Source organism: Dysidea avara, chromosome 1 (assembly GCF_963678975.1).
Source record: "Dysidea avara chromosome 1, odDysAvar1.4, whole genome shotgun sequence".
Classification (NCBI taxonomy): Eukaryota; Metazoa; Porifera; class Demospongiae; order Dictyoceratida; family Dysideidae; genus Dysidea; species Dysidea avara.
Window position 1 is genome coordinate 46,344,379 of NC_089272.1, and position 21,569 is coordinate 46,365,947.

General features: G+C 36.7%; 1 protein-coding gene across 1 annotated transcript in view; it reads right to left on the bottom strand.

Moving 5' to 3' along the window:
• LOC136265851 (uncharacterized) overlaps positions 1–21,569 on the bottom strand; it is a 232,676-nt gene that overhangs the window by 197,323 nt on the left and 13,784 nt on the right. The window contains exons 2-15 of the mRNA XM_066060787.1: positions 16,817–17,285; positions 16,108–16,214; positions 9,630–9,727; positions 9,487–9,574; positions 9,347–9,438; positions 9,222–9,278; positions 8,825–8,940; positions 3,846–3,970; positions 3,697–3,792; positions 3,471–3,639; positions 3,267–3,410; positions 1,655–1,696; positions 357–1,595; positions 50–304 (exon numbers count right to left, since the gene is read on the bottom strand). Coding sequence (XP_065916859.1) covers positions 50–304; positions 357–1,595; positions 1,655–1,696; positions 3,267–3,410; positions 3,471–3,639; positions 3,697–3,792; positions 3,846–3,970; positions 8,825–8,940; positions 9,222–9,278; positions 9,347–9,438; positions 9,487–9,574; positions 9,630–9,727; positions 16,108–16,214; positions 16,817–17,285 — 3,097 coding nt within the window. The remainder of the gene's footprint in view (positions 1–49; positions 305–356; positions 1,596–1,654; positions 1,697–3,266; positions 3,411–3,470; positions 3,640–3,696; positions 3,793–3,845; positions 3,971–8,824; positions 8,941–9,221; positions 9,279–9,346; positions 9,439–9,486; positions 9,575–9,629; positions 9,728–16,107; positions 16,215–16,816; positions 17,286–21,569) is intronic.

Sequence of the window (21,569 nt, forward strand, 5' to 3'; positions counted from 1 at the left end):
TAAATGCACAACACAATGAGTATAAGTTTTCAAAAATTGTTTTACATACCTTTAGGCACTGCATGTTCAAAGACACCCTGACCATAGAGATTAACAGCAGCTACAAACACAACAACACTGTTAAAGTAGGCTAGTGATATTGTGTGTTGGTTAGCTGGAACATGATGATCAAATTTCCCACTAGAGTTGACTCTCTGTACAATGTACTGGTAAATGATTCCATTAGGAACAACTGGAGGTGTCCATGTGACATTGATCATTCCATCAACTAGTGTTAGTACTGCATCTTGAACTGGTGAAGGAGCTAGAGAATAGTGTACACAATAAGACATTATACATAACAGATTTCAGCATACGTTGTGATGGTAGGTCTGTAACTAGATCAAGTTTCATTCCAGCTGGAAGTGCATATGTATCAGTCCCATTGGTTCCATATATGATAGCTCCAAATTTAACAACACCTTCTAAAAAGGTTAGTGTATGTCTACCAGAAGGTAGTTGTAATACTCCATAATAATATGCACTTTCATTTAGAATGAATACCTCCCAGCTGACAGTTGCAGGATTATCATCAAGTAATATGGGAATAATATTAGGATTAGATCCCATAACAGTTAATACAACATAACTATTGTTGGTATTCATTACATAGTAATCTTCAAACTGGTCAATTGCTGGTATGATAGTCATAAAGGTGTCTAATGGTGACTGACTACTATCTTTGAATTGTATGATCAGAATATTCTCATCAGAGTTAACTATGCAGTGATGATGAGTAATGGATAAAACAAGGTGTTGTCTAAAGACAAGATGGTAGTTGTTACTCTCATAGTTGATTCCATCACTAGTACAGTTCATTGACACACTAGCACCAATATCAGATGATATCAACTTGAACATGTTTCCAGCTATCAACCCAATGACATTGGTGTGTAATATGAAACTGTTCCTCCATGAATTGAATGGAGGAATTTGCTCAATGAGAACTGAACAACTGTCAGTACTACCTGTAGCACAATAGTGACCAGAATATAATGATATTGCTTTATTAGCAGTTACTCTAGAACCAGTAAGATCTTCACTACTGGTAACCATCACTGACTCTCCAACATCTAGTGTTATAATGTACTCCTCTCCCCTTTGGACTGCATATTTATTAATTATAATACCAGTATTTGGAGCTATTCTAACTTCTGTACTATCGGTTAAGGCAGTTATTTGGATAATAGTCTGATCATTTGAATGCAGCTGCTGTAAATGATCACCCACAAAATCAACAGATGCTGCATAGTACACAAAAGAATGACTTGCAAATGGATTTATCATCAGGATAAGACTGTAGTCACTTGGCATTCTCCCAGTAAGAGACAACACTGCAGTGGCCACTACCTGACCTCTAGGTGCTAAATAGATTCTGTCACCACTAAGGGTGCTTATGACACTGCTTCCAACTAAACTAGGATAATAGCAAACTGTACATCCATACAAAAGGCAAACTGGAGTAGTGAGATTGTACAATGATGTGATTTGCAGCAATACATTAATTCTGCTGTCAAATTTGATTCCTCCAAATGCTACAAGATCTCGGTTTTTCGCTATATCCAACGAGTAGCTTTAAATTTTACAGAAGAGTGCACCATAAGTATTGACTTACCTGCTAAGAAACTTCCATACTCGTACTGATAATCTGCAGAAACTAAACAGTACACTTATTATTAGCAACATTACAAAAGAAGTACACTACTGTATCTAATGTACACATTGCTGAATCAGATGGTTTGAAATATAGGCGGTTATTCGTGACATACAGTACAGTAACATCATCACAAATTTATTGTTATTATATTATCCACTTTTGGCCAGTTTATGCTGTCCATTCATAGTTACATAATGCAGTAGAAAAGCAATCTTCTTGGCTCTATTGTTATATAGCTAAATGATTTGAGATTTCTTTGGGACTCTGGCCTATTTCCATATACAGCAGATGTTACAATGTAATTTAAGTCAGCATGAAACTATAAAATCCTGTTTGGGTATATTTTACCCTTGCAAGCCAATAATGCGGTTCCTTATCACCTACAGCATAATAATAGCTTGCTGAGTAAGTGTACATGTACCTAAATTCACACTTTTTACATCGGTCTTCTAGATCAACCACTGTACAAGTATAGCAAATGCCCAAATTCCATCCATCATAGATAGTTTTTGTTAGGTCAAACATATCAGGTGAGCTCCAGTAGAGATCAGGGGTGGATCTAGGGAGGTTTCTGAAATTTCTAGAGACTGGTCAAGTATATTCAGGCAATTAAAATTGATTTGCAAAAGTATCAAAAGTTCAGTTTGAAATACTCTAATAGAGCAGTCAACTATCCTGATAGAAATTACATAGTTTACCAGTAGTGACACAGTAAAAAATAATAGTCTAAGATTCAGTGTGATTAAGGTCTGAATTTTTTTATGCGGGCATGCCTCCAGACCTCCCAGGATTGCATCCGCATGTTGGTTGTATGCTTCAAACTTCACCTCTTCAGTAACTGCCAGCAAAAGCATGCATAAGCTGCCTATATCAATCAATCAATCAATCCAGCAGCCCCTAACATAATTATACATTTACAATGTCAGCTTTAAAGATTTTTTTGGTGAAAATTTTCACCAGATTCACTCACATAAATAATTGTCAAACGAAAATAAAAACTGGAAAATTGTCACCCATAACATAATCTTTCTAGGGAGCATGCCCCAGGACCCACCTATATTTAAGTGTGCATGCAACAGAAAAATTAGAACCTTGTCACCAAATTTCTGGAGCTTCCCTTGGGGATGGTGACTGTTTGCTCAAAACTGACTATTAGAAGCATACAACATTTGGTACTGCATAGTCTGTTATGTATCTTTATGCACATACTGTACTGTATTTGTTAAGCACATACTCATTTTCTATAGAAGGTATGTATAGGACATCAGTTGCTTATTGCTTACTGTGATTGCATTTTACTGCTAATTTGTTACAGAAAACAATGGGTCTCACTAGGACAATGTATAAATCCCATAGAAATCTCAAATCATTTTAGAATCAAATCAAATCCTTCATTTATAAAATGTTTTTCCAAACACTGTAGCAAGCTGTATGTCTGAGGCCCTCGATGTAATTAACCTGGACAAATTGATTTATGGATCCGTAGTACAGTAAATTGGACAAATTTATTTTAAGAAGCGTTAAATTTTAGATATAATTTATTTGCACTGTATGAAACTACTGTGTTTACCAATTTCATTAGCTGGTGATAGATCAGGGAACTCAGTCATGATCACTGGAGATCGTGCTACTATATCTTCAGTTGGAGGACATGACATTATCCAGTTGTAAGCAGTAACCAAAGCTACACCATCTTCACAGCCATGAGGACTATCTATTTAGAATAGTTCAATACGTAAAATGATTAAGGTATTAACAAGTATTGTTAGCATACCTTCTACATATACCACATACTGATTGGTACCATTGATTGTAAATGATTCTTGTGCCACACAGACTGGTAATGCTGATCCATTGGTATACGTACCACAAGAAAAAGACAGGGATCTTATTCCATCCACACAAATGGACTTACTACCATAACTTTCTACATTATTTTTCAGCTGAAACATTTGATGGTTTAATTTACAGTACCTGACATGCACAAACTAGAAACTTACTGTTACATTCAGTTCAGTACGACAAAAATGTACTGGTTTATCAGCAATTGCAACAGGACAGCCATCAAAACCATCCCAATAAGTAAAGCAGGTACCCTGAGAAATAAGTGGATTTGATACAATATCAGTGATATTCACAATGACAGTACCTTAGACAAGTGATCATAAGTACACATCACTGCATCTGAACTACCATAAGCATAACTATCATCACACAAGTAAGGGTACACACTCTCATTAACACATCGTTCAGTTAGGAAAGCACAACCTAAATCTAATAGAGTTAGTAACAATTAATACATTATGATGTAACATCATGAACTGCCTGCAGCATAAATAACAGCTCTGTACATTATGTGATTATGTAGCTACAATTTATTCACTATACATGCATGCATACATAATCACTGACCAGTCTGTTTACTAATGTATCCATCTTTATAAATGTCATGCCCTTGCCACCCCCTCAGCACTGTCACATGTCACATGTGAAGTGCTAGAGAGCTGGACACCAGTGATGACTGAAGAGTTAACTTGAAGCAATTACACATAATAATTATTAAGAAAATTAGACCCATTAGTTACAAAAAATTGAGGTGATCATAGCGCAGGTAAAATTCTAATAGAACAGCCATGCAGTGATGAATATCAGCTTGGAAACTATTTGAAACAACGCTGTATGTACAGTAGCAGCCACCTTAAGACTGAAAGGCTATTTGAAATACGATATGCTTTAGTATGTTCTATGTAATTCAGCAGTACTGATAACACTGGCGACACAATTGTGGAAATGATGAGGTTATTTGGTAGCATAATAGGATAAACTGGTCTTATCTCCAATTTAAAAGTATCAAAAAATGCCAGTTTTAAGTATTTAGTGTGTTGTTACTCGCCAATAGTTGAAGCTATGTGTACCAAATTTTCACACATTTTATACAAATTCCTTACCGTCCAGAGCATCCACTGTGCAAGTAGCCAACAGCTAAGTTTCCTGCCATTTTAAATAAATTTTAAACTGAGGTTGACTATATCAGGCAACCTCCAAAAGTGGAGGGTGGCGAGGGCTCGGAAGGAGGGCAAAAGGCTGTTTAAAAATTGGAAAGGAAGGCATAGGGATGAATTAGGCCAAGTTATGGGCCATTCAGGTACCAAAACTGGCCTAAATGAAAGGAAATTCACAGCATCGGTCTTTATTTTCAACACTATGGAGCTGTACAGCTGCATACACAGCCATACCCAGGCTGACCAGAGCTCCATTATGGATTACCACTGGGCTTGGGAAAAGAAGCCAACAAAAGCAGACTACACAAGTCTAGCTGATTTTGGTTGCAAAGTTAGATAATTTATTCATGTAGCTTTGTGTTCTTGGTGAAAAATCAAATCTGCTGACATGGGAAATAAGACCAGTTTTCCTAGATCCAGTCACTATTACTGTATAACAGTACATGCAGTATAATATTCAATCACATGCTGTAAGTACAGTGGTCAGGCCTTTATATGCATCTGCACAGGTATATAAACTGCACATGGAAGTCAGCAGGATTTCAGTGGCTATACCATTTAGGGTAATTATCATTAAGAGGTTTGCACCAAATGTAATACTCTATTTTGTTATCATCGTTCATTGTTCAACTATCCCTCTAGGGACCTGCAGGGAGGAAACAAATTAGCCTATGGAACAGGGAGTCAGAAACCTGAACCTGAAAACTGCTGAATGCAGAAAAAATCCCAGACAAGGTGGTGACAAACAGCTTGTCAGGTGAGCTTGTTATGAATGTTGTTAATGGCCATTGAATTTTCAGAAGTGAAGCCAGATAGATTATAATAGTATTCACTGAAAGTGTTAATTGCAAGTTTATTGAAATGATGCCAATTACCAATCACGGTGCCAGATTATTGGTTGAACAAGCCACAAACTGTTCATCATAAGGCAACGACCCATAATATACATTGAGAGTTAAAGTTATGAATACAGTGACCCATAGGTGAATTCTTAGCTGGCCACTATACACATTTTTTAGACAGGTTATTGTTTAATTTAGATCACAACATATACATGTGTATGTAAAATGCTTGGAAATCTGCAGGCAGTTGTAGCCTACACAGAGACGGACCCAGGACCTGGCAAGGGGAGAGGCACAAACTGGCAAGTTGTTGGTGGTTAGGGAGAGCCAGATTCTGTTGTTAGTTGCTACATTTTTGAAGAAACAAATAATATACCTTGCAGTAGTATCTCACTGTTGATTTTTATCATTTTGGCCTTTGCAGATAGTTGTGAAGTTGCTAAAAAGGCTCTGAATGTCTTTAACAACAGCAAAGTTATAATCAATCAACACGATAATTATTTTAAGAGGCGCTTAGTATGCATGAAGGTGCTGGGTGACAATTTCATAGTTAGTTTGACTTTGGTCTGCTTTAGTTTCAGGTGAATTCATAGTAAATGCTAGTAAAATGTACATAATTATTTTTGGAGTTTTATTAGCTGATCTTGGACTGGCATAAAGTTTGTATTTTAATCAGCAGTATGGCTCTTCCTCCGCCATTGTCTACACGCTGTATATACACACAATATCCTACTACATACAGGGCAGAGATGCCAACCACTGAACAATTTTAGGAGTGAGACCTCAAACACTACCAGCAATATGGGAGACTCAAGTGCTGCTCCAGGATTTTTGGTAGTGAAAGCTCAAAGTGCAAAAATAAGCACAGGGCTGTCCAATTTTAAGCTCAGGGTAATTATAAAGCAGATCAGGTGTGATAAATAAGCTGAAAAAGGGAAAAACAGAGGGTTAGGCATGAGAGCATGAGATTACTAGCCAAAGAGCGAGACTCACACCTAATGCATGAGGAACAAACTTACAAACTTACAGTGACATACAAGTCAATTCTTTATTGTTTTATAGGATATTAAGACAATGTTTTAATATCAGTAGTGAACTGTGAAAATGACCATAACTATAAGTTGAAATTTTTAAATTAGTAGACTGTGAGTGGAAAATTTTGAAAACGGCAATCTCACGACTGGACCTTAAGGTACTTTTAGTCAAATCTCTGTAAACATGCACAGCTCATGTATGTAATGTTTGACTATATTCTTTTCTATGGTGCAGCTTGCTATTTAGTCTGACTTTTACAACTAGCCAAATCACCATTAATTTTACAACTAGCCAAAAGTCATTTACAACTATCTTTTTCACCACAACTATCCCCTTTAGCCCCTGTTAAAATCTGTTTTAAGCATTAAAATACCGAAGTGATTGTTTCATTAGAAATTGATTTCAAAAATAGCATATAATTGAAATTTTGGTGGAACTACAGTTAGTGCTGGTAAACTATTTTGTACTATTGGCAAGATTTACGTAGTTTTGAATTGTGTGGGAATGCAAAGTTAATCCAACAACTGAATGTGTTACTGTATAATACTCTCAATAGCAGCTTGATGTATTATATTGATATACGTCAAGCGATTAGCCAATAGAATTAGTATTACACTTGTTTGTCAAGGTCCCTTGACAAAAATCTATAATACTAATTTGATTGGCTAGAATAGTGTGGTGTGTTTCTATTAGAAGTAAATGTCCGACTTGACAATTATTGTTACCATAGTGATAGATGCCCCAAGGTATAACACAATATGGTTGCTTAGCAACGGTTGCTAGGTAACCGTTGCTAAGGCAAAACTCATTTTGAGACCATAGCAACGGTTGCCAGGCAACGGTTTGCTAAGTGTGATTGGTCTTTTGCAGAGGTTATTTTTGATTTCTGTTGCCTAGTAACAGTTGCTATGGTTGTCGGATTAATTTGCAATAGGACAGATGGCTGTGGTATTCGGGATTAATAGTTCTCGCATTGTAAACAGGAAGGAAATAGTGCTCGGCTTCGCCTCGCACTATTTTACTCCTTCCTGTTTACAATGCTCGCACTATTAATCCCGAATACCACAGCCATCCGTCCTATTACATATACAAATACCTCAAACAGGACGATATTTGATGTACACAAGTTAATGAGTGGATGATAAACGATGTCAACAGTCAATAATTGATGCCATACACTACTGTCTTTGGCCGGATGCTACTGATGAACGCCAGTGCCTAAGGAGCTGGTACATTGTGGACACCTAAGAGTGCTAAATGTCCTATTGCTGGGTGTAAAAAGTTTGTCTATATCTTGTTCTAAACAAGAATCCCGTAGGTTGGCATACAACCTAACCGATAATCAATTGCTTAAGCTACTTCTACTGTAGGCATTCTATATATGTGCAAGAAAACTGCATCATGTGTTACTGAGCTATTTTATAGTTGGACTGCATGCAAGTTGGCTCCACTCCTGTTTAAGTTTTGAGTCCTCGCCATATGTACGTTATATACGTAGCATACATATGAAATTTATCTCTCTAATTTAGTACTTCAAACGTAGCTGAGTGCTATTAAACTAATAGAGTAAATTATTAGGTAGCCAACTGCGCTAATAAGGCGACTGCACTATAAGAGTATCCCAACCTTGCATTTGCTACACGTATTTGAGTTATAGTAATGCAATGTTTTAATCTAAAAGCACTGAAATACCATTCTAAGCCAATTTATCCATCTACACAATGAGATTTTAGCTCATTTCCTTGAGTGGTTTGCCTAGTAGGTGTGGCAAGCAATCATATTACCAAAGCTCATTTGCATAATTGTTACACACTGTTGTTTTTTGTTCTGCATCTTCATAGTCTTTCACTCAATTTCTTCCCAACCACAAAGGTCAACTGTTAATTGTCTTATTTACATACTGGCTTTCAGCTTCGTCTCGAAGCAATTTACATAGTAATTAGGACTGTGCAAGTCAATGATGAAAAACCAATGATGTAAGATTGTAAAAATAGTCGAATTTCCATTATTGCTGGCTACACTAGATATCAGCTCTTTTTAACACCAGTTACTGTAGATGGCACCCTTTTGTACTGTCAAGCTAATTTTGCATGGGGATACTGTATACTCTATCAGTTACAGATTGAAGAACAGATAATGAGTAAGAATTGTTCTGTGAATATCATACATAGGTGTAGATTGTGACCACATTCCCTTATTAGCCATTGTTTTACATGGCCATGCAGTCAAATGCGTACATATTTACATACCTTTTCCCCATTCTAGTGGAAGTTGGTTTAATGCAGACAATGCAGTGTAATTTCCCTTATACCATCCACTGTCTTCAAGTAATGCAAGTGTGAATTCACTCAATACTTGATAATCCCTAAAAAGAGAAAAAGTACTAGATTACATTGTAAATTAATGGTATATGCTCCCTACAGTCACTTAGTATGACGTACGTACTTACATACTTCACAGTATGATCATGATGTACATAATTGTATTTTACTTCTGAAGTATGCACATCATATCGTGAAGTATATGCAGTACATCATATCACAGTACATAAATCAGGAAAGAATTACAAGTGAGGTTAATTTTGTATGCATAAGGCATGTTTCATAATGTTAATTGCTATCATGGTTGATGCTATTCACACTGTACCTGGATATGTAGCCATTCATCACCTCATTGTTGAGTGTCCTTTTTTCCCAATGAGAACTGCATATGGATATAACAATAAGCATTTGCAATTAAAAAATGTATACAGTATTATTAATAGTCCTTACCCTATAATTGTTCCATAAAAATTTCCTTCATTTTCCAGTGCCACACCCTCCATGTCCTCGCAGGAGTAATATGACTTTGCTACCTCAAGGGTCTGAATCAGCAATCAAATGTTTTAAAAATTTACTGCTGAAAATCTAACCTTTGGGCCTGTAAAAATGCTGGTAGATCCATATGGTCCAGCAACTGTCTTTGTTGGATTGTAACTTAGACCGGAATCATTAACAAAACTATGTAAAGAATATAATTATGCATAATATATAGTTTTATAAGTGGGTAACTTACTGTTCAAATAATCGACTAGAGAATCCCAGAGCATGAACTATTTCATGCACTATTAATTGTTGAATCACACCAGTCGAGCCGGAATAGTCTATGAGGAACTGTGCAAATTATTATAAAGAGTTGTTAATGCTAATGTGAAATGCACAGACAGGAGCCAAATCACAGTATACTGTGACTCACATTTAGTGTATAAGCTACATGTAAACTGTATTTTTTTCTTTTTGTGGTACATACAAATTCTTTTCACCTAAATATTTACGCTTATATTACAGTGGCGATTCTAGACCTGACCTAAAGGGGGGATCTTGATCACTATTTTTTTCTTGACTACACTTAGTTAGCTATATCACTTGTAACTACACATCTTGCTACATGTATGTAATTAGCAAATTTCATAGTTTTATTTTTGTGTATCACTCATTTTTCACTCAAGTTACTATATTGTATAGCACACAGCTAATCTTGACAACTGTTAATTTTTGAGGAAGAAAAGTTTGTGGACGGTTAATCAACCTCAAAATCTACAAAGATTACATCATTCAAAAATCTGTATGACATCTGAAGTATCACAGTACCTGACAGATCAAATGGTAGTACACTTCAACATACTGAAATAACTCATGAGGATGTCTTAGACCAACTCAATCACCTAAACCGAATAAATCGTGTGGTCCCGATAAATGTCACCCATGGGTGCTGAAGAAAGTAAAAGATGGAGTTATTGTACCACTCTTTTACCTTTAAAATAAATCCTTAGAAGAAATTACAGCAGTTACCCCAAAACAATTCAAGCTGGTAAAGATATGAAAATTAATCCTAGAATCCTATGAGCATTGAGTATGTGTATGTTTATGTGGTTAGTGAAATGGAGAGCAAAGAATTTACTCTTGAATTCCCAGTATCATGCATAGGTAACTAATGATCAGTCTAAACATTCACACCTCCTTTAGATAACCATGATGCTCACCCTCAAAAGGGTCTGTGAGAACTCATGAAGACAGCATGCTTAATTACACAACTGTCAATCAATTCTTCACAAGCAGTCTTTTCTATAAGAACTAGGGATGGATATGGGTATAGACATACAGAATACAGGCTGATATACACATGTACACATACCATAGTATAGTCCACTTATAACTTCATATTTCCACGTGTGGCCCTGTGGAACATGCAACCACACAGCATGTGCCACACAGCCACATTGTATTTTCCACGCAGCCACATTGTGTTTACTATGCATAGATGCTGTGCGTACCACACAGAAATCAGAGTGCATGACACACATCCATGGCAATATATAATTCATGTGTAGTATGCCACACATGGTGACACTAAAACACTAGCCATGGGTGGACTAGAACCTTAAGTCAAATCCAACATAATGCTATAAGTATAGGTTGCTGCTCTATGTATTCACCTCATCTTGCCTTGTGATACGTTTTTTAGCTATAGGTTGATAACTAAACTTCATCACTCCTTCCCTTCATCAATGTCATCACCAGCCAGGCATGCCTGCCATACTGTGGAGGAGACTAAGCGGCAGTTCTCTTTTTTGTTGCATACAATCTACTGTACAACTACATAATTTGTGACCTGGCCTGCGAAAATAGGGCTTGTGGGCACAAACTACACCTTGTCACGTAACATGTCATATCTCAATACTGGACTAAAATATTTTCAGTCTATAACTTGTATTGTAAAGCCAATTAAATGTTGAATTAGTGCTCAAAATTTCATGGCTATAGAGTCATGAAATACGAAGTTATGATATATCAACGTTGAAAAGTAGGCAATTTTTATGTGCCCACATGCCCTATTTTCGTAGGTCCAGTCACATTTATTGTTTAATAGCTATATACTAACAAAACAATCCAACTGCTGTACTGACCACACTCTAAAGAAAATAAGTCTTTGAGCTACACTACCTTTAAATAGGTCTTCCAGCCCAATTTTTAAAATTTTGGAAAAATGGACTTTTATATTATGCTCAATAGAAATAGTGTATTGATTGCCAATGTCACAGTTTTTTTTGGTTGGTAGGAATTGGCATGCACACTGGAAAATGTACATTTTTCTCTTACGCTTTAAAGGAAATATGGCACAATTGAATTAGGAAGCCATCTAGTAACCTTGAATTCGAAACTACTGTTGCTTCTAGCTACAAGTTTGTACATGTAATCGCTTTGATCTTTGTATGGTTTGTGGTAAACAAATCATATCAAAAACTTATGACACAATTATTACCTGTACATTCTTTTTTTTTACAAATGAAATTTATAAAAAAATAATGCCGTCTTTCAAACAAGGCACCAATTTACAGAAATGAGGTTAGTTTATCAGAATCTTTGATAAAAATATGAATCGCATGATATACAATACAACTTTTAATGTAGTGACCAAAGGAAAGACTCTTATACTGTACAGCACATTTATACATCCAAGAATAAAACATTTAAAAATCTTGTTTTCATATTATGTATTGTGACATATCTTTGTAAAATGGCCAGTTAAACCCTTAGTTTGGGTGTATTCTTAATCAGCATGCTCCAACTCACAGAATAAAACCGAGTTTAGTGAATTTGGGTAAGGGCAATCCAGCACACTTTTGAGGTTTGTGTATGCTGAGGTAACTGATTTCTCCAATTAGAAAATTGTATGGAGTGCACATTATGGCTGTGACAACTATGAATAACTGCCACTATAAATGTTACAAGGATGCCATTGTACAGAGAAAATTAACGGCTTTGTTTTTATGTATGGTTTATCAGGTAGTTAAACTATGGATTCTAATTGGTGCACTTTTGCATTATTTGTATATAATGTAAATACAATTATTTTCATAGGGTAATGAACAATGGCTGTGGACAAGATTTTTAAACTGATCAGTGGGACCGAGCTAAAACTACAAGAAGGTATGGAGTAGGTTTAGGCTGTTTTAAAGCATACTTCCTAAGAGAATTAAGGTCAAAATAGTCCTGTTGTAGACTAGTGAGCAGGCTGCATTGAAAAATATGTGAACCATACATGCATGAGTAGCTAGCTACCATTGCTATATTATATTGTTAATGTACAAACTCAATCATGAGTATGTGTTGTTCTTCACTAGAGCAATACATCATGATAGCAGTGATTGATTGATTTTTTTTTTTGCTTAATCTCACTGTAGTTGGCAAAAGCTGTTCTTCCCTACCAGAGCACACACAGTTACAATAAACAGTGTACAAAGCACAACCACTAGACAACTCCTTTTTAAACTATAACAACGTGGATAGGCTTGAGCCAATTATGTTTTGAAAATAGCTTATATGCTTTTGGGAAGTGCTCAAAATCCTCCCTATTACACTCAAAATTATGCTTTCAAAATTATGCACTAGAGTTGTCTGTTGTATAAGAATATATCAGCCTTTCCTGACTGCTTTATTAGATTTAATTATAAAGTTAATTTCTAGGGATTTTGATGTCTCCATATGCAGCACTATTCAACCTGCCTTTATTTCCTCCTTTGCTTCTTATGCTTGGATATTTGCTGCAGCTGGAGAGGTGGCAAAGGATGAAAAACATTAGAGTAAGTGACTGCTCTATTAGAGTATTTTGAAGCTATTTCCACGAAGTGTAACTAATCAGCCAAGAAGCAATATCTTGATATGAAACACAATGTATTGTGTTCATAGTTTGCTGCAATTTTGGCATGCGCATAAACTAAAATTTTTAATAATTCTTTTATTATACAGCACAGTAGTACTGTATATTAGGGATCATGCAGTTTTGGATTTTCTTGCCCTAAAATATCACTGTAAAACCAACCTCAAATTTTCTTCATAATGGCTTGGCAGTATTGGTTAGGCATAGCCAAGCCCAAAATTGCCTTCAGAGTGACCCCATACCCTTCCAAAAAGTTTCTATGGAACTTACAAAAAAAAATCCTATTTTATACTGACTAGCTAACTAACTAACTAACGCCTTCAGCCAAGCATAACTCAACAATGGATAAGGCCACTTCAACTAAATCTAATGTTTCTTGGGCTAACTTCAGACAAATAAAGGTAAACAGGTCGGTAAAATTAAATAAAAATCTTCAATTTTGCTAGCTGAAGAGTGATTTTGCGAGTTGAATGGTGGCTAAGCAACATTACAGTTGCTGTATCACTTGTGAGTAGGCAGTATGTGGTGAGATATTGAGTGTTACTTACTTTTTGAGAGCTTAAAGGTAATTTGCAACTCCTTTGTGGCATTATCATGCTTTGCAAGGTGATCACGTGATCAGCATAATTATTTTATACTGAAAATATAGGGTCGGTCGGGCCCGAGAAACAAGAGATTTAGTTGATAGCTGAAGTGGCCTAAGGCTACGGACTTGATTTTTTCACAGTCCGACATCACTTCATCCCAAGATGTGCCTTTTCATCAACCACAGTATGTACAATGCACATATCATGGACTTGCCTTTGTCCTCCTTTGTGTTCCAGTTCTTTTCGCTAACAATGTAAGGTGTCGATTTTCAATAGCACGATACAGCTTCCCTCTGGCTGTGTCATGCTTTTCGCCCACATTTTCTGTAGCGACTGGATTCATTACAGAGAAGTTTTTTGTACTGTTCATCATTTGTAACGCTGTGTAATGAGCAGAGCATAGCTACAAACGAAGCATAATAGCCACCTCACTTTTCAATGCGTAATTCATTTTGGGGTACATTCAGATGCAAAATTTCCTGGCACCATTCTTTCTTTTAATGTGGTACACGTGGATTCAGTAGTCATAATTGTGTCATTAAAAAAGTAAACAAACAAGTAGAAGGAAAAGTTAGGAATTTTAAGCTGGATTATGGATCAAAGAACAAAAAAGCAGGGAAACAAGGGAACAACTATGCCAGTTGTGAAACAAGGGAGGTTGCCTATACCTGCATATAATTATACTAGTGGACATCTAATCCCTATGATTACAGACTGAAGAGTTAGGGATTAGATGTAGTATATCTGCAGGTATAGGCAACCTCCCTTGTTTCACAACTGCCGTAGATGTTCCTTTGTTTCCCATTCTTTTTGTTCCTTGATCCTTAATCTAGCTTAAAATTCCTATTCTACTTGCATATTTTAATGATACATAAAACAAAATCACAATTGTTCTAATCAATAAAAATACAACTCTCCAGTAAACACAGCTCAGTAAGGAGCTCTGCTGACTGCAGCTTTCTGCTCCCATGAATGGCTAGTACATTGGAACATAATATGTAGTGAAAATGACAAAGCACAGCGCATCCAGGCAAGTGCCTGGTTAAAAATCGTCCCATTAAGATAATATATTATGCTGGTATCTTGCTAGCCTATTATGCTCAAAACTATGTCCGGTATAATTGGAGCATGGAAAGTAGTTAAAACGCACCTAAGCCTACATCTTTCAACATAAATGGATCGCAAAAAATCATTCCATTTTTTTCCTCCTACCATAACCTTATAAAGCTTCACCAGTACCAAAATATGAAATTGTTTTGCGGAGACAGTGAGCTGGGTAGGGCACTCTGATGTTGTTCACCTGTGAGTTTTGTCAAGGTGATGAAGTTAGCACATGAACCTGTATCAACAATAGTAGCCTAAGAGTCTGATAGAGCTGGTACTTTCAATATTTCGAAAAAAATAAAAATAATTTGAAGTGCTTCACTTTGTTATTTTAGTTTCGCGCATCAGTGTTTTAACCCCAGTGCACCCTCAAATAAACCTCTCCATTCCAAGCTCCATTCTTCATATCATCGTTACGATAGCTGGATAGGGAAAACAGATGTGAATACCAACAATGGGGTCATGCATGAAGCAGAGAATGCCTCTTTTACTCCTTTTTATTTTCACCACCACTGGTGAATGCAATGGGTGATGCCGCCACATAAGAGAATGTTAAGCATGGTCTTCCTTTTGGAGTGGGTGAGATGTGAGAGGAGCTTTACTTTGCTAAGAACTACAATTAGCTATCTGTATTCGCAATGCCTGGGGCGCCAATTGCTGTGCAGGTCACAGAAGCTCGTATTTAGGTCCATTGTTGCTTAGCTGTTTGCCAGTCTGTATTTATATTGTTTTATATTGTTCAAGTATAGTCTGTTATCATGCAAATTTAAATAATTTAATTTTTTCCCCAAACATGACCGCAAATATCAGCAGGTTTCGGATTGCTTCAGTGCCACCTTGACAATCACGACAAGATACATGTGTGGAGGAATAGCCCATGCACGCATGGCTGTGGCAGTGGCTTTTTGTCGTAAGGTTTTATATGTACCCACGTGTGGCACTTGCTTTACCCATGCAACACAATGCATGGCACCAAATACAACATGCGTGTGAAGTTAAATGAACTGTACTGTAGGAAAAACACAGACAAGCTAACTCAAAAGACACACCCTAACAAGCCAAATTTTATATACACAGTATATAATATGCTTGTATATAGCTAGCTACAATAAATAAATAAATAATACTCTATACTGTATTACCGAAGGACATATATTGAGGTATCCCACCACAGGTCTGTTGTTATCACTGCTGTCCAGTACACAGTAAGAGGCATGACCCAGAGTGTCAAATGTATCTGGACATGGTACTGAAACAAAACAAACATGTTTACACACATGATACAAAATGCAATAGCTAAATGCTAAAATATAATAGACTCCTTAGAATTTCAGAGAGTGGGAGGGTGCACCCCCAGAAGCTGGAGGATTTTTACAATTAAATGGCTTAAAAATCATAAAACTAACAATTTCAATCTAAAACTTATTCTTCAGAAGGGGGAGGGGGGGTGATGGCCCACTCTGGCCCTCCTTTAGAATTCTCTATGTGTATTGCACATATTTATCATGTCTAGGCATTCAGTTACTGTATGTTTGCAGAAGCATAATATTATGCAGTAAGCAGACAACACTTTCTCTTTTAGTGTGGTGATATAACACTATCGCACAACTTACACACTATCTTGTCCAGGTTTTAGTCCAGGTATGGCTTTAGTCCATGCACTTATATACAGTAATGCCCATAAACACATTATATCATACTAAACTGTACACAATATTCATTACAGCTCTCACACATACAGTATGCTTCAGCAGTGAAATAATATAGAGTACACAGACACAGTGCCACATTATTAGTGCGGGGTGATGCAATACTGCAGTATAATCAAATACTATAATATGTTTAACTTACAAGTGCTGGATGATACTGATACAAACAGCAAATAGTCAGCATTAGGGAGTCCAACTCCATTTGGACCTTGAGTAGTACATGATGAGCTTTCAAAATATGAAGTACACACTTCTCTAATGCCAATGTATGATAAGGGAATTGTCCCAAAATCTCCACAGTTGAAACTACTCTGAGATGGTAGAGGTGATCTACATTTACCCTTGTTAACTCCATCAGTATATTCAGTACAGTTTGGTGGTATGATTAGGTTACCCTGTACTGGATGGACCATCAGAATGTTCTCTAGTGTCTTAATGGCCTGGAACAGAACACTGTTAGGTCCTCGTATGTATGGATCAGCTGAAGAGTTAACATCAACAAATTCAGGGTGTATTCTGATGTTGGCATAGGTTGGTGAAGTTTGTCTTTTTTCTTCTATATACATATTTTGACTAGCAAGATCGACTATGTGAGGGTTCTTCTCTGCAATCTATGATTATTATGTGAAGTGTAAATTTAATTCATATCTTAGTCATGATAATTTATTTCTATTTACAATGGCTCAAGTAGGGAACTTCAGGTGGTAATCAGTAGTGATCCCTAGCTACCAGCTTACAAAACTATTTAATTTTTCTTATGCCTTTTTGTTAACATGTTTTGTAACAAAATTCAGCATCAATAATACTGCATCCAAATAAACAATGGTGCCAAATGTACATATATGAGGCTATGATTGCATTGCAAAAAGCATTCTTTAACACTATCGTAAAGTTTTGCACACTTATCAGCTAATTTCCTCCCACCACAGAGCCCTACATACACAGAACAATAGCTGTCTAGAGTCAACACTTAATTCAACTATTAACAAAATTAATGTTTAATCAATCCAATCACAGCCAAATTCTCAGGGACCACTGGCCGAATTACCAAATCACATTATACCAACCATTTTTGGCATGCACCGATATCCGATATTGATGCCACCAAAAGAAGCCAATAACCGATAGTCGATCCGATATATATTTTATAGTTATAACACGGTTACGAGGGATATGACAAAAATATATGCACGAGTGCCCGCAGGGTGCGAGTGCATATATTTTTTGTCATATCCCGAGTATCCGGGTTATAACTGTTATGTACTACTTTCGTTGTCATGTCTACTGCTCCCGGTAGCAATACAGTCGTAAGTAAACGTTGATTGTTAAAGACAACGTTGGATTGTTACCTGAAGATGAACTAGCAAGCCATTATTGTTTACAAGTGCCTGGCTGGTGTCCCTGTGTTAACTGCCGCGACTTTTCACCACCGGACCAAGCGTTTCTCTGCTGGCTAAAGACAATGCTAAAGACGATTTGTGCGACATGAATCGTGAGTCATACCGCCTGATGTTGAAGCGAAAGGCAAGTGCTACAACTAGTGCTGTGAACACTGTTGGAGAATGTACAAAGGCTGCTAAGCAGCAAGCCCAGGAAGTCCAAGCGCGTGATACACCCCGATACGCACTCGCTGCCTTTGATCACCCCAAGGATCAACCAGGCAAGAGGTTTCAATTTGACTGCCACAGCGATGATTTACAGATGACCAGTCATTTAGTGAAAATGGTAGTGGCACAGAATTGGTGGCATATGGTTCTTCTACCACAGCTGCAAGTCATAGAAGTTCATTGATTAGCCAAGATCAGTTTGTTACAAAGCAACACTTGACACCCCCTGCTCCAACATGTATCTTTAACAGTTGCAACTTTTCAAGCTGTCCAATATCTTTTTCTGGTTCATATCAAGACAGTACAGATGACATTGATGAGCTTTTAAAAGACATATCAGTTGATCAGCTGTTTGACCCATAAAGGACATTATGGAGACAGTGAGAGACTCTCTATATGATTATATCTATGGGATTATATACAAAGTTTAAATGTACAATTATTGCTTAATAATCAATCAAAATATTTCAAAGTCTAATACAACTATAATTGCCATAGAAACAGGCCTCTTATAAGTATCACCTCCTGGGTTGAACAAGTTGCATAATGTTGTTTACTGGACTTTATGGAATGTAAATGTTGAGAGTTTGTTGACTGTTGAGACCTGCACATGGAATGCTGTGGGACACCACAAAGTGTGGTATATCAGTTATATACCACAGTTTGCTGTGGTATATCATTTATATACAACAGTCTGAGCCTTTGATCTGAGGTGTGAAAGTGGTACATATATATATATATATATATATATATATATATATATATATATAGCTAAAGTGTACATTTACCTATCCTACAACAACATATGCTTGTATTCATTGCTATACTCTACCTGTGGTATTATACAGCTTGGAGAGAGGATAAACATCTTAATGATTAAGACAAAATATGTGACCAGATTTAGCAAAATCAACCATATGGGCACAAAAGGCAAAAGTGAGATAACACCAGCATGAAGTTGCTGCACTATCAGGCTAACAATTTCCATATCAAACTCGCTTTCAACTTGTCGGGTCTGCTTTTGGTGGACCATTCTCTGGCGGCCTGTATAACCACCCCAGACATCTGTACAGGTCTGTGAACAACAGGGAAGTGCTTTGGGGGGTTCATGCACTCTGGACAGATGAGCAGGGAGCTGAATGTGTGATGTATGTCTGTTTTGTGAGATTTCAGTTTATTCCCTGCCTCTGACAGGCTGTTTTGTGGTCTGGTACCTTCATTCACCAATCTCGTCCATATTGTAGTCTATCTCTTGCCCACCCCGCCACCCCCACCCTCCACCCCTTTTTGAGGACTCGTGATACAGCAACACCGGTGAAAAAAGCTATCTAAAATGGCAGGAAACTCTACAGTGATTACCTTGGCCACTAGCTGCTCTTAAAGGTTGTGAATTGCTCCATCTTTGCTGAAAAATCCAAACGTGTAGCTGCCAAGGCTCGTGAGTAACAAAGCTTTAAATTATTAAAATACGTTTTTCTCTGAACCAACAATGCATCCATAAGAGTGATTTTCCAAAATCCAGCCACATATACAGTACAAGCAAACAGGGGCCTAGACACAGGGTACCATGTGCTGATGGGTCAGTACAGGAGCCCTGGAAAGACTTACATTAACTAAAATTGAATTACAATACACCAAAAAAATTATATATATATATATATATATATATATATATATATGTACATGTAATACTTAAAGTTTACCTAAGGTGATCTAAAAGATCCCCGTCCGGGGAGGCTCTAGAATTAAAAATTCTGTAAGGACAGGACACAGCAATGCGAGGTGCCTGCTCAAACAAAGATCTTACAATTATCTTTGGCACTTCACAAGCAGTACACTTGAGCAATTGTTTCTGACAAAAGGTGGCCTAAACAACCAATTTCAATGGTAACAAGGTTGACATTTAACCCAGAAAGCTGGAGGTCATATTGCAAGGAACTATATTGATCTTCCTTCCTAGCTCTAGCAGCAAGAAGATGTTGCTGGGTATTAGTTGGTACCGTCAATTCAAACAAACCAATGGAATCATGTTTCTATTGTGCAATCCAGACAATTAGGCACCCACAAACACTTGTTTCAGAGTGAACAATAAGCCACTGGCACTAAAGAGCCACATGAATAAATTAGAAAACCAATGCACAATCCGTTTATGTATAAACAGTTGTTACTGTATAAATATTGGTAGCGATATCGGTCCTTCTGCTGTTCTGTACCAATACCGATATTTGTAAAAATTACCATATCACTGGCCAATATTATAGCTGATTTGATTATCAGTATACCTCTACTAAGTAACCATATATCTAAACAAACCTTTGTAAAAAAGTTAAAACATGGGAATAGAGATTGCTGAAAAAGTAAAGAAACAAGAGTCTAACAAGCCAGCATGTTAAATACAGAGAGATTTCTATTTGGACTCAGTTGACGTGGTAGAAACTAAGTAGTAGTTTTCTTAAATCAGGGGCAGATATATATAAGTACTGAGAATGTTTCTGTATAAATGTTTGTTTGAGTTCAAATAAACAACTCTGTGTGTGTTTAACATGCCGACTTGTTTGACTCTTTTTTAAAAACTTTTTTCAGTGGTTTCTATCCCAATGTATTTTTTTTAAGTTTATTTTTGCACTAGTATTATTCTTAGTTTTTTTTCACTCATCTACAGGAAAATCTGTTCACTTATTAAATGATGATTGCAAACAAGGTAAGATAAATATTATAGTTTAGAACAGTTGGTTCACTGTCTGACATTGTGACAGAACTATTACAGTGTGCGTAGTAGCTATTATAGCCCTTCGATTTGCTACGAATATATCTATAGGAACAGAGAAGAGGTGATGAAGCGATTTGTGCTTCCCATTACAACCCACCAGGATATTACGATGTTTGACACAAGTTAGTGTATAGCATCAATAAAACTCTTGGTAGCATTATATAAATTGGCTTCTTGTATCAGTATTGACAAGAAACTGGGATTGAATGAAATGGACTGGAATGGAATGCTAAATTGGATAATTTCGTCTAGTAGCCAACTCTTTATAAGACCACTTCCTATCAAAGACCACCTCTTTATAAATACCTTTTACTTAACGTCTAAATTACTGCTATCTTGTTGTTTAGAAACAGGATGATCTTAATGATCTAATTGTGCCACATGCCTAGAAAAGGCAGACAACAATACCTCCATGCAAAATCAGCTTGACTGTACAAAAAGGAGTGTCCACAAAAGTTAAAGTAACTGGCAACTAAATGAGCTGATATCTGGAGCAGCCAAGAGTCAGTGTTGATACC